We start from the raw sequence: 12,126 nt of genomic DNA on the forward strand, positions 1-12,126 counted from the left end.
TCTTAGTCTTATTCTACTAGTCTTAAACTGGCGATTTAAAAAAGTTTTTGTGTCTCAGTTTGTGGGGCTCAGTCAAAATTAGTTGAACCCCATGAGGTAATCGATGCATGAATGCCACTTGCGGCCACAGGCTTACTCTGACCGATCTGGTACTTTCCTCGTAAGGCCAATCCAAGAAATACTATGCATCAGTTTATACATATACTCGCATTTTAACAATTGTCTAGACTTTAAAAGTTGAGTTTGTTTCGACATTTCTTCTTAGATAAAGTAGTCAGATAGGAAATGACGACTCCAGCGTTCTCATAAAAATGAGATAAATGATAATATAAGTACCTTACTTTCAGAACAAATTATTTCCTTAATTTACACTATTGTATTCCAAAGATTTTCAATTTCCTTACCGAATGCTCGCCCTTAAGCACATCCCGTGATCGATCGGTTGGAAACAGATGTTTTTACCTGAACAAACAAAGAATCCATTTGGAGCACCAATACACACATCTTACACGGCACAAAGATTGTACGTTCATCATCATCATCATCCTAGCATTGTCCCAACTATGTTGGGGTCGGCTTCCAGTCTAACCGGATTCAGCTAAGTACCAGTGTTTTACAAGGAGCGACTGCCTATCTGACCTCCTCAACCTAGTTACCTGGGCAACACGTTACCCCTTAGTTAGACTGGTGGTCAGACTTTCTAGCTTCTGACTACCGTTAAATCTATGCTCTAAGTTAAAGAAAGCGTACTATAAAATTTGTGATTATATAAATGATAAGCGCGCGTGGACTTAGTATTATCTCTGTACATGTGGTCTCCCTGGCGGTCTACTAGATCATTATCTGATTTTCCTTGTTATCTACTATTAGTTTAGCCACAGCTCTATTCATAGAAGCTATGACATGCCTTGACATTCCTGTTAAGGATTTGATTAGGACTACATATTTAGATTATGTAAAACTATCATTAAATTATTATTGCTTTCCTTTTTTTTTGTGAAATATCCTTTTATATGTATCAACAGTGTAAACCTCAGCAAAACTTACTTTATTGTAACGTTATTTTATTTTTTTATTTTTTCTTCTCCGGAGGTCAGTTTTTATAGAAAATCATTAACATTTTGCTATTTGATACTTGTTTTGCTAATTTACGCTGTTTTTGCAGACATTCACTTTAATGTAAAATGCTACTGTAAAATTTTATTTTGAAAAGAGTAACTTATGGAGTTTCTTGCCGGTTCTTCTCCATAAGAATGACACTTTGGAACCGTGCAACTAGAGTCAGTAATATAACGTTTTAAAAGTGCCTGAGATACGGCCTATTTGAAATAAAAACTTTTTGATTTTGATTTTTGATTTAGACCTGTAACCACAAATGGTGTGGTTAAAAATTAATATGTTCAGCTTACTTTTTAGCAGATCAATAAATATTTCACTCCCATTTATTTGCAGAATAATAACGATCAATATTAACACCACACATTTCATTTCGATTACTAACTAATATTAACTAACTAATGCGATGACTAATTATAAACACATCAAATAATCTTGAAGCGTTGAAGTAATTATTTTTAACTAATTATTGGATATGTCGTTGTGGCCTTGTAGTTCTATGTATAGATTTTTTATGCATATTTCAGGATCGATTCCGAATCAAGTAACTACCAATGTGACTCCCTTTAAGTTATATTATACAAGCAGTTGCCCGTTGGCCCACCCGCTACCAAACGAAAATGATCCCACGGGTATATAAAATTAGGATATAAACTATCCTATGTGTTAATCCCGGCTATAGAATATCTGTGTGCCAAGTTTCGTCTAAAAACGTTCAGTGGTATTTTTTTTGAAAGAGGAACAAGTATCCTCAAATCCAAATTTAAACTTTGACGTTTATAATATTAGAAGGACTTTTAATTATTGTAAGACTCCGCATAATTAAACGGAGAATAGAAAATTCGGGGTAGACCCTTTTTTTATGACTTCCTCCGCCTTGGGTTTAGGGAAAGTGAGTGTCAGACTTCTACTCATTAAAACCCACCCTTCATGTACCGGGGCTTTGGTAGCCCTTTCAGATAATCTCACTGCCCTTGCAGTCCTGAAAACCTTGATTCTATATATTGAAATCTGTGAAAATTGCTAAAACCTGACCTATATCGAAGAGGCCTGTGCCCAACAGAGAGAAGTGGCAATGGCAGCTTCGGTGCATAAAGTACCGGGTTCAAAGTTCGGATTGGGCCAAAAATACCTTTACTGACAGTGATAGCCTAGTCGGGGACTGTGGCAGTTGACTGCCAAGGTCTTGAGTTCGAAAATAGTGAGGAAATCTGGACGCCAAACATTGAATTCTGAACCACCCGCAGTGAGGTAACATTTTAATCAATGCTCATACCTTCCCTATATGGGAAGAGGAACGGCGGTTCAGATTTAGTCAGTAAGAGTCTGACACTACCCGATCCCTGTGGGAGTGGGTGTCTATGAGTATTCCCTTTACCAAAAAAAAGTTCGTTGAAGCAGCTAATGCCAAAAAAAAAGCTTCCAAGGCCCTTTCAGACTCTTCTCTTGTCTCTTGAAGTAAGAAGACCAAGATAGTAACAAAAAAGGGACAATCCCCCAGGGACAGTGCCCCATCTCTTTCCTTCCTAACCGATGGAAAAAAAAACACCAAACAATATTAAATATAAAAAGTACGTATATTTTAAAAAACTATAGTATCAATGAGTTCGTAGTCCGGATATAGAGGTGGGCATTGAGTATCACATTCCGCCTCTGATCTGAAGTTGTTTCTGTTACCTCCACAGCCTCCGTAAACGAACCTCACGCAACTGTTTATAACTGGCATGAATGCGTACCTGAATGGAAAAAAAAATCAGTTTTTACTCGACATTAGTTGTATCTCTTTTCTGTCACGGGATCACTTCATGTGAACAGACCCGGTCCTTTTTAAAGGCGTACACCGGGACCAACATGTAGAGGCCTTGTTGAGAACTTTAATCTAAAATGTGATGGGGTATCTACCTTATTATTACTAGCTTTGAATGTCCCACTGCTGGGCAAATGCCTCCCCACTCTTCTTCCACTGGTCTCTCTCATGAGCCGCGAGTGACCAGTTCGGTAAGAACGAATCCAAGTCATCCCGCCATCTTCGTTTGGGTCTGCCTCGCTAATTTCGGTTTTATGTCAAGGACACGATATATTACATACGTGTGTCACGATACAATGGACATATTAAAACTCTTGGTCAGTGACAACTTGGGCGTAGTTGGTAAAGTGATTGGTGTAAACCTGGTCCTGTGCAAGTTTGACTCGCGACACTGAGGGTTGGGTACGAAGAGGCGACAGAAAAATTATGAATTAACCTCGATTATGTTCTTAAAGCAATAAGATTTTTCACAGATAATAAATATGCATCATTTGTAACAAAAATCAGCCGCAGACCTGTCACGGTTCATGAGAGCCAGAAGACAGACGGACAGATAGTGTTATTGATCAGTGTTTCATTTTAAAAAACGCTGTGGGTACAAAACTTATTTTAGAAAGTCGATAGGAACCAAAACTTATGAATATGATATGTTTTACCTTAATTTTTGATACGAAAGCAACCCACCCAAGTTTCTTCTTTTGCTCTTTGTATAGGTACCGGATGTAACACCTTCAAATAATCCCGCTCTCCAATAGTTTTTTATTCCTGGGATATAATTTACTTACCTATTTATAGAACCTAAACAATAGCCTTGATCTATTGGTAGAGAGCAGTAAGGGTTTTCTAGAAGGAAAAAGAAATCTTTATATTTTATCAACACTATTTGGTAGTATGAGCAAAACTTTTATAATACAATTCTTTAAAACAGACTTTACATATATTTTTAACCTTTGACGTAACAATAGGGATGTTACAAATTGATCGATATGAGTCTGTGTATCTGTCTGGGGCACCGCAGCTCTTAAACGAGTGAAACAATCGTAGCGACGCAAAAAAGCGGCGATAAAAACGACTCCCGCAATAAGGAATTTAATCCTTGTATCGCGGAAGGTTTCCCAAACATACAAGTCACATACACAAAGACACCCCGACTCAGCGGGTGCGAACCTGCGACACGTCGCGCACAGTGGGCTTGGCGCGGTGACCTCAACCACTCGGTTGCAGTAAAGCAACTGTCTACACTACCACCCCGTCTTAAAATAATATTAATACACTTGTGCAAGCAAGACAGGGCGTAGAGTGCCGTCTCTTTCACACCCGCTATAATAATAATTAAAGATTTTAATTCGTAAAATTATTAATATCTCAAAAAAATTACCCTCCACTTCATTCTCATATATTTTTCGACATTGAATTTGCATAAAAACAACAGCGAAAAGCAACACCACACATTTCATTTTGAAAAATAAATTAAATTACTAAACAACTACATGTGGCTAATTTATCACATCTTGATTTAATATAAAAACATTAAATTCATTATTTTTGATTAATACCTTGTTCGGTACGCAGTATAATAATTCTAAGTAATTTTTAAATTATTAGATTATCATACTTATCAGCAATTTTCGTTTAACAATTTATGATAATTATAAACGCAAATCTATTTGGTTTTCGAAAGAATTTGCAATATTGACAGGCTTATAGAAGAATAGTGTTTGTAAAAATAGCCTTTTTCGAATCAATTTGTGAAAACGGTGAACGAAAACATCGTGAGGAAACAAGCACAGCTGAGGCTTTTTCAAGGGCATGTTAAGGTACGTCAAAGGCTTAAAACTGACATAATGCGGGAGTCATTTCATAAAAATAGAAATAAAATTTGTCGAAGGCAAGTCGTTTTAATCTTGTGGCTAGATTGTTCTATGTACGGATTTTTTACACGATGTTGCAGGTTCGATCCCAACGCAAGCAAAATACCAATGTGATTTTTTCAAAGTGTAATTCCTTAATTATTCTCAGACACCACTGACAAACGGTGGAAAACATCGTGATGAAACCTGGATGAGGAAAATTAGACTCCAAATATGGTAATCTGAATTCGGCAACCCAAAACTCGCTCCACGTCACTCATTGAGAAGATAGACAAATTACGACAAAGGTAATTACAATTAACCAATATACATTAATTACTCGTTAGTAACGAGAACTGTTAATTACAAATTTTAGAATATAAACTCTCGTTTTTGGGAAATCAAACAGTTCATTTTTGGATTGCGGAAAGTAACATCAAAATGAAGTGTTTAATTTTTGTCTTGTTTGTCGCTGTTATCGCCATGGCTTCTTATTCCGAAGGTGAATATTTATTTTGGTTTTTATAACTTCATAACAAGCAATTGTTTTCACTTTTCCCTTTGTCTTATATCAAATCGTGCAAGAAAAGTTTATCACTCTTCCCGGTTTGAGCTGTAGTTTTGAAAACATGTATTTTACGTGAAAATGTAATAACACATTGACGTGGAACTGTTCCTACTAGAGCCATAGGAGGATGAACTCACTAAGACTGAGAAAAAAACCTGTGTTTAAGAATACAGTTCTAAAAAGATTATTTGGTGTCTAACTAATCTGAAAAATCATTTTGACGCAGCGGCTCCACCCGTTACAAGTCGAAAATGATCAAACGGGTACATGAAATCGTTATAAAAACTCTTTTATAAAATCCGTTCAGAGTTAACATCCATCCATACTTACAAAACTTTCATAGTGTTAGTTGGATCTATCATTAATAATTGTTTTTTGTTTCAGCCCATCTTCACCTTAGATGTGAGCAGCCGATAGAGAAAGGAAGGTGCCATGGCCATTTCCCCAAGTAAGTCAGCTATGTCCCATATGTACCTAAAATAAGATAAGTTCCTTCGTGCTTTGCAAGGCATGTTAAATTGTGGATCCCGGCTGCTATACATTATATACATGTGACAGTCGTTACAGGTACTCAATACTCAATATTTTAATTGCACTGCATATGTAGAACACGCAGAATATTAGTGTAGTACACTATGGAGATGGACCCTGCAGTGCAGAAGCTAGAAAGTCCGACAACTAGTCTAACCAAGGGGTATCGTGTCGCCCAGGTAACTGGGTTGAGGAGGTCAGATGGGCAGCCGCTCCTTGTAAAACGGAGTACTTGAGTGACTGCAAGCCAACCCCAAATAGAAAAAAGTCTAGGATAATGGTGATGATTTTTACATGGATTGCTTATTTTTTTCAGATATGGCTATGACCAGGAGAAGAAGGAGTGCGTCGAATTCGTCTTCAGTGGATGTGGGGGCAACACCAACAGGTTCCACACCAAGAGGCATTGTGAGATCTCATGCATGCTTTAGATGAAATAAAGTCAACCATCAATTTGTGTCCTTTTATTTACCTTGCAACATCGTAATATCTTGATAGTAACTATTACTAACTATCGTGAGAATGATTCATTATTAAATTATGCAACGGTTTACTCACGTTTGTCGGGTTTGCCCGACTAGTTTCGGACCCAACCGGAGTCTTTAATCGGGCCCAGGGCCCCGATTCTGATATTTCCAACGGCCGACAAACGTAGTCGTGTTGTTCAAATAATCTTTCATCTCCTAGCATTGTAGCCATTTTCATGATAGTTTATTTAGTTTTTTATACTTATCAACAGATGGCACTGTTACAAGCTTATAAATATAATTATTTAGTCAGTGACCATCGTGCAATAAAATTGACCAATTCTGTAACAGAAACAATATTCCTTGTGTCCATTTTCTTGGCGTAAATAGCGCAAATATCTTCTTATATATGTTAACGGCCAAACCCGATTTCAGGATAAACTAGTTCTGCCTAGGCTAAACTAGTTCTTCCTATACGCGATAGGATTAACTAGTATAGCCTAGTTCAAACTAATTTGTGATAAGCCCGATAGGATAGAACAGTTTAGGCTAGGCCAAACTAGTTGATCCTGATATAAATGTACACACTCTAGGATAAACTAATATGGCCTAGTCTGAATATTCTAATATATCTAGAAAGTCAAAATCTATACTCATATTATAAAGCTGAAGTTGTTTGTTTGTTTGGTTGAACGCGCTAATCTCAGGAACTACTCATTCGAATCGAGAAATTATTTGTGTTGGAAAGTCCATGCATCGAGGAAGGCTTTGGGCTATAATATATATCATCATGCTATCATCAATAGGAGCAGAGCTGTGATGAGAAATGTTACAAAAACGGGAAGAATTGATCTCACTTGCAATTTAAACTTGCGTTTACTGCGTCAACGGTTAAAGTTAGATAAAAATGATGTATTTTAAATAGTTGAAACAAAAAATCCAAGACGGCATACGTCTATCTTTTAAGGCTGAGTTGAAATAACCGTTTTCATGAAAAAAATATGTACTATAAATGGTTTATTTTCGGAGGGGTATTAAGAGGTATGGCGTTAACTCTCATCAAAATAAATACAATACTCTTTACAAGCATTCAATTCTGAACAATGTCGAAATTTTAACATTACTCAACACGAAAATAATTTATCGATTGCCACTGCTAAGTGACGTGCTCAAACCTACTTTTTTACTGTTCAGACTAGGCCATATTAGTTTATCCTAGAGTGTGTACATTTATATCAGGATCAACTAGTTTGGCCTAGCCTAAACTGTTCTATCCTATCGGGCTTAGGACAAATTAGTTTGAACTAGGCTATACTAGTTAATCCTATCGCGTATAGGAAGAACTAGTTTATCCTGAAATCGGGTTTGGCCGGTAACATATATAAGAAGATATTTGCGCTATTTACGCCAAGAAAATGGACACAAGGAATATTGTTTCTGTTACAGAATTGGTCAATTTTATTGCACGATGGTCACTGACTAAATAATTCTATTTATAAGCTTGTAACAGTGCCATCTGTTGATAAGTATAAAAAACTAAATAAACTATCATGAAAAGAGCTACAATGCTAGGAGATGAAAGATTATTTGAACAAGACGACTACGTTTGTCGATTAAATAGTTAATGCTATCAAGTATCACAAAAACTGTATTTTACTATCTTTTGTAATTTACACAACAGCGCGCGTAGGTACCTACTGAATTTTATTGAGTAATATTTTGTTTGAACGCGCAATGACTTTTATTAATATTTCTATAAGCGAATGTATGTTGTCCTACTGTTGGACCAAGTCCTCCCTCCCATTTTTCCATTTTTCTCTCTCTAGGGAAAGTGAATATTCTAATGACCTACGGCCATCATGAGATCAGGGCCCCAAATCTGCTGTTTACAATGGCCGATGATCGAATGAAATTTGGCTTAAAATGTCTATTTTCGTTTTCTCTTAAGAATTTTTCTTCTTTTTCTTTTCGAATAATTTCAAATTTAATCCGACTGCCATTCATTCATCGGCCGTTGGAAATATCAGAATCGGGGCCCTGGGCCCCAATTCTGCTATTTACAAGGGTCAATGAATTGAGTTGACGAATTTTCTCATTCGACTCTGAATGAATCATTCTCACGATAGTTACTATCAAGATATTACGATGTTGCAAGGTAAATAAAAGGACACAAATTGATGGTTGACTTTATTTCATCTAAAGCATGCATGAGATCTCACAATGCCTCTTGGTGTGGAACCTGTTGGTGTTGCCCCCACATCCGCTGAAGACGAATTCGACGCACTCCTTCTTCTCCTGGTCGTAGCCATATCTGAAAAAAATAAGCAATCCATGTAAAAATCATCACCATTATCCTAGACGTTTTTCTATTTGGGGTTGGCTTGCAGTCTAAGCGAATTCAGCTAAGTACTCCGTTTTACAAGGAGCGGCTGCCCATCTGACCTCCTCAACCCAGTTACCTGGGCGACACGATACCCCTTGGTTAGACTGGGTCCATCTCCATAGTATACTACACTAATATTCTGCGTGTTCTACATATGCAGTGCAATTAAAATATTGAGTATTGAGTACCTGTAACGACTGTCACATGTATATAATGTATAGCAGCCGGGATCCACAATTTAACATGCCTTGCAAAGCACGAAGGAACTTATCTTATTTTAGGTACATATGGGACATAGCTGACTTACTTGGGGAAATGGCCATGGCATCTTCCTTTCTCTATCGGCTGCTCACATCTAAGGTGAAGATGGGCTGAAACAAAAAAACAATTATTAATGATAGATTCAACTAACACTATGAAAGTTTTGTAAGTATGGATGGATGTTAACTCTGAACGGATTTTATAAAAGAGTTTTTATAACGATTTTATGTACCCGTTTGATCATTTTCGACTTGTAACGGGTGGAGACGCTGCGACAAAATGATTTTTCAGATTAGTTAGACACCAAATAATCTTTTTAGAACTGTATTCTTAAACACAGGTTTTTTTTCAGTCTTAGTGAGTTCATCCTCCTATGGCTCTAGTAGGAACAGTTCCACGTCAATGTGATATTACATTTTCACGTAAAATACATGTTTTCAAAACTGCAGCTCAAACCGGGAAGAGTGATAAACTTTTCTTGCACGATTTGACATAAGACAAAGGGAAAAGTGAAAACAATTGCTTGTTATGAAGTTATAAAAACCAAAATAAATATTCACCTTCGGAATAAGAAGCCATGGCGATAACAGCGACAAATAAGACAAAAATTAAACACTTCATTTTGATGTTACTTTCAGCAATCCAAAAATGAACTGTTTGATTTCCCAAAAACGAGAGTTTATATTGTAAAATTTGTAATTAACAGTTCTCGTTACTAACGAGTAATTAATGTGTATTGGTTAATTGTAATTACCTTTGTTGTAATTTGTCTATCTTCTCAATGATTGTCGTAGAGCGAGTTTTAGGATGCCGGATTCAGATTACCATATTTGGGGTCCAATTTTCCTCATCCAGGTTTCATCACGATGTTTTCCACCGTTTGTCAGTGGTGTCTGAGAATAATTAAGAAAGTACACATAACTTTAAAATATGCAAAATAGTTTTTTCGGATTCCCAGACCTAAGTTTGCTACCAAATATGTTTCTTAAACGAAAAATCGAAAACGTTGACTTTATATAAATTGTTGTGATAGCTTCAAACACCGCCATCTATTGGTATGTGCAAGCAACTTTGCGTAGAGTTGCTTGCATCTTTATTTTAGTTCTTATGTCTTTTAACAGATGGCGTTAATTTTATTGAATTATTACAAAGGTCATCAAATCAAGTGGCTTCAATTCACATGACCTCGAATCACGTGACGTTAAAGTGTCACTTGACGAAATTTGACAAACCTTATTCCTGTTTTATTTTTCACATATTTTCTTGTAGATTAGTGACCATCTTTGTCATAACGCGTTTCTGCGTGTTTCGGAAGGCACGTTAAAGTGTGGGTCCCGGCTGTTATTCCTACATCTTTGACAGGTAGTCAGAAGCTTGAAAACTCTGACAACCAGTCTAACCAAGGGGTATCGTGTTGCCCAGGTAACTGGGTTGAGGAGGTCAGATAGGCAGTCGCTCCTTGTAAAACACTATACTTAGCTGAAGCCGGTTGGACTGGTAGCCGACCCCAACATAGTTGGGAAAAGGCTAGGCCGAAGATGATATTTTCTTGCATGCTGTCATCATCCGTAGTTGATGGAGTACAGACCTGCGTACTTTTTGTACTTAATTCTGAGTCTCACACGCATACAAACTTTGTTTGAGGTTCATAAATAACTACTTAAATAAATAAATTACATCAGGTGACCTCAAATCAAGTGGCCGCGGTATAATTTACATTCACGTAATTAGTGCAGTAAACTTTTTGTAACGTATTTGAGTAGGTTGTAAAGCAAAGACATCAATAAAATTACTATTTTAATTTATTCACACATCCTCGCTTCTTTTAGCCTGAATTTTTTTGGAATAATTTATTTACAAATCCGAATTTTTTGTATAATTTTGTTTGGTATTTAAATGTTATCACAGTTTATGCGTAGAATCCACGAGCGAAAGCGACGGGGGCGGAGTGCGCGACCGCAAGGGGAGCGTGCGCGTAGGCCACGGCGGGAGCGGCGTAGGCGTGGCCGGCGTAGCCGTGAGCGGCGTAGGCGACGGGCGCGGCGGCGACCACGGCGGAGTGGCCTACCAGCTGCTTGGCGAGTGTGGGCGCGACACCGGCGGCGGCACCGTCCAGCTGAGCCTCGGCGGTCTGGATGGCGTTAACAGCTTGCCAGGAGTGGTCTTCAGCGGCGTTGATAGCCCGTCCCTGGAGCTCGGAGGCTTGGTCGTGGTACTCGCGGGCGGCGTCGGACGCGGCGCGGACGTGGTCGGAGGCTTCAACGTGGGCGTCGATGGCGGCGCCGGCAATGTCTCCGGGGGAGATGGTGGGCAGGGCGGGCGCGGCGTGGGCCACAGCCACTGGGGCGTGGGCCACAGCCAGGGGGGTGGCGTGGGCAACGGCAGCGTACGGAGCCGCGTGGGCTACCGCAAGACCGGCGTGACCGATGAGGCCATGCCCGTAGGGGGCTGCCAGCAGGCCGGAGGGCGCGGCTGCGGCGCAGGCGAGGAAGGCGGCGACAATCTGCGAAACAAAGCCGATTAGAATCGATTACATCACAAACGAACATCTATATCGATACATTGATATTTGCACCCGTGTCACATCACTAATCACAGACACTGAACTCGGAGCACTTAAAACAAAAATGTTATGAACAAAGCACTAAACAGTTAATGAAACTGAATGTCTCAACTAACCAGAACTCTCATCGTGCACTTCTGTGTTAGACTGCTCGAAGGCTACTGACTGATCTCAATTGGTCGCCGCTGGTTTTTATACCATTGCACGAAGCTTGTGCTCTGTACGTAAAAAAAAGTAAGTGGACCGAATCAAGGGCGGCAAGGGTGTAATAATAGGAAGTGCGACATTTTTGACAGATAGATTGCAAGGAAATGGCCGACAACTTTCTAAAAGTGGCACGAGATTAAAGAATGCAGTCGATTTAATTTTAATTGTAGTTCAACTTTGATATTCGAGTTTTAATGTTGATTTCTTAAGGTCGAGTGACGTATCAGACGTATGTTATAATGAGCTTATTATGACGTACAACTGTAGCAGTTATTTGCATATGTTTGAGCTATTATACAATCAGTTTGAAGATATATTATCTCAGATCAATAAATACTCTTTAAACAAAAATATACGTTGGCTATGTAAAAAT

General features: G+C 38.4%; 2 protein-coding genes across 2 annotated transcripts; one reads left to right on the forward strand and one right to left on the reverse strand.

The window, feature by feature from the left end:
• The first annotated feature begins 4,948 nt into the window (after positions 1 to 4,948).
• LOC113504232 (trypsin inhibitor-like) lies at positions 4,949 to 6,367 on the forward strand. The gene is made up of 3 exons (XM_026886408.1): positions 4,949 to 5,275; positions 5,726 to 5,789; positions 6,189 to 6,367. Exons 1-3 carry the CDS (start codon positions 5,215 to 5,217, stop codon positions 6,301 to 6,303), a joined length of 240 nt encoding a protein of 79 aa, XP_026742209.1. The 5' UTR covers positions 4,949 to 5,214; the 3' UTR covers positions 6,304 to 6,367.
• A 4,400-nt stretch (positions 6,368 to 10,767) lies between these two features.
• On the reverse strand, positions 10,768 to 12,092 carry LOC113504206 (pupal cuticle protein PCP52-like). Its single transcript, XM_026886382.1, has 2 exons — positions 11,663 to 12,092; positions 10,768 to 11,486 (listed from the first exon to the last, which is right to left on the reverse strand). Exons 1-2 carry the CDS (start codon positions 11,672 to 11,674, stop codon positions 10,893 to 10,895), a joined length of 606 nt encoding a protein of 201 aa, XP_026742183.1. The 5' UTR covers positions 11,675 to 12,092; the 3' UTR covers positions 10,768 to 10,892.
• Positions 12,093 to 12,126: the final 34 nt, after the last annotated feature.

The sequence above is a fragment of the Trichoplusia ni genome, chromosome 21 (genome assembly GCF_003590095.1).
Source record: "Trichoplusia ni isolate ovarian cell line Hi5 chromosome 21, tn1, whole genome shotgun sequence".
NCBI lineage: Eukaryota > Metazoa > Arthropoda > Insecta > Lepidoptera > Noctuidae > Trichoplusia > Trichoplusia ni.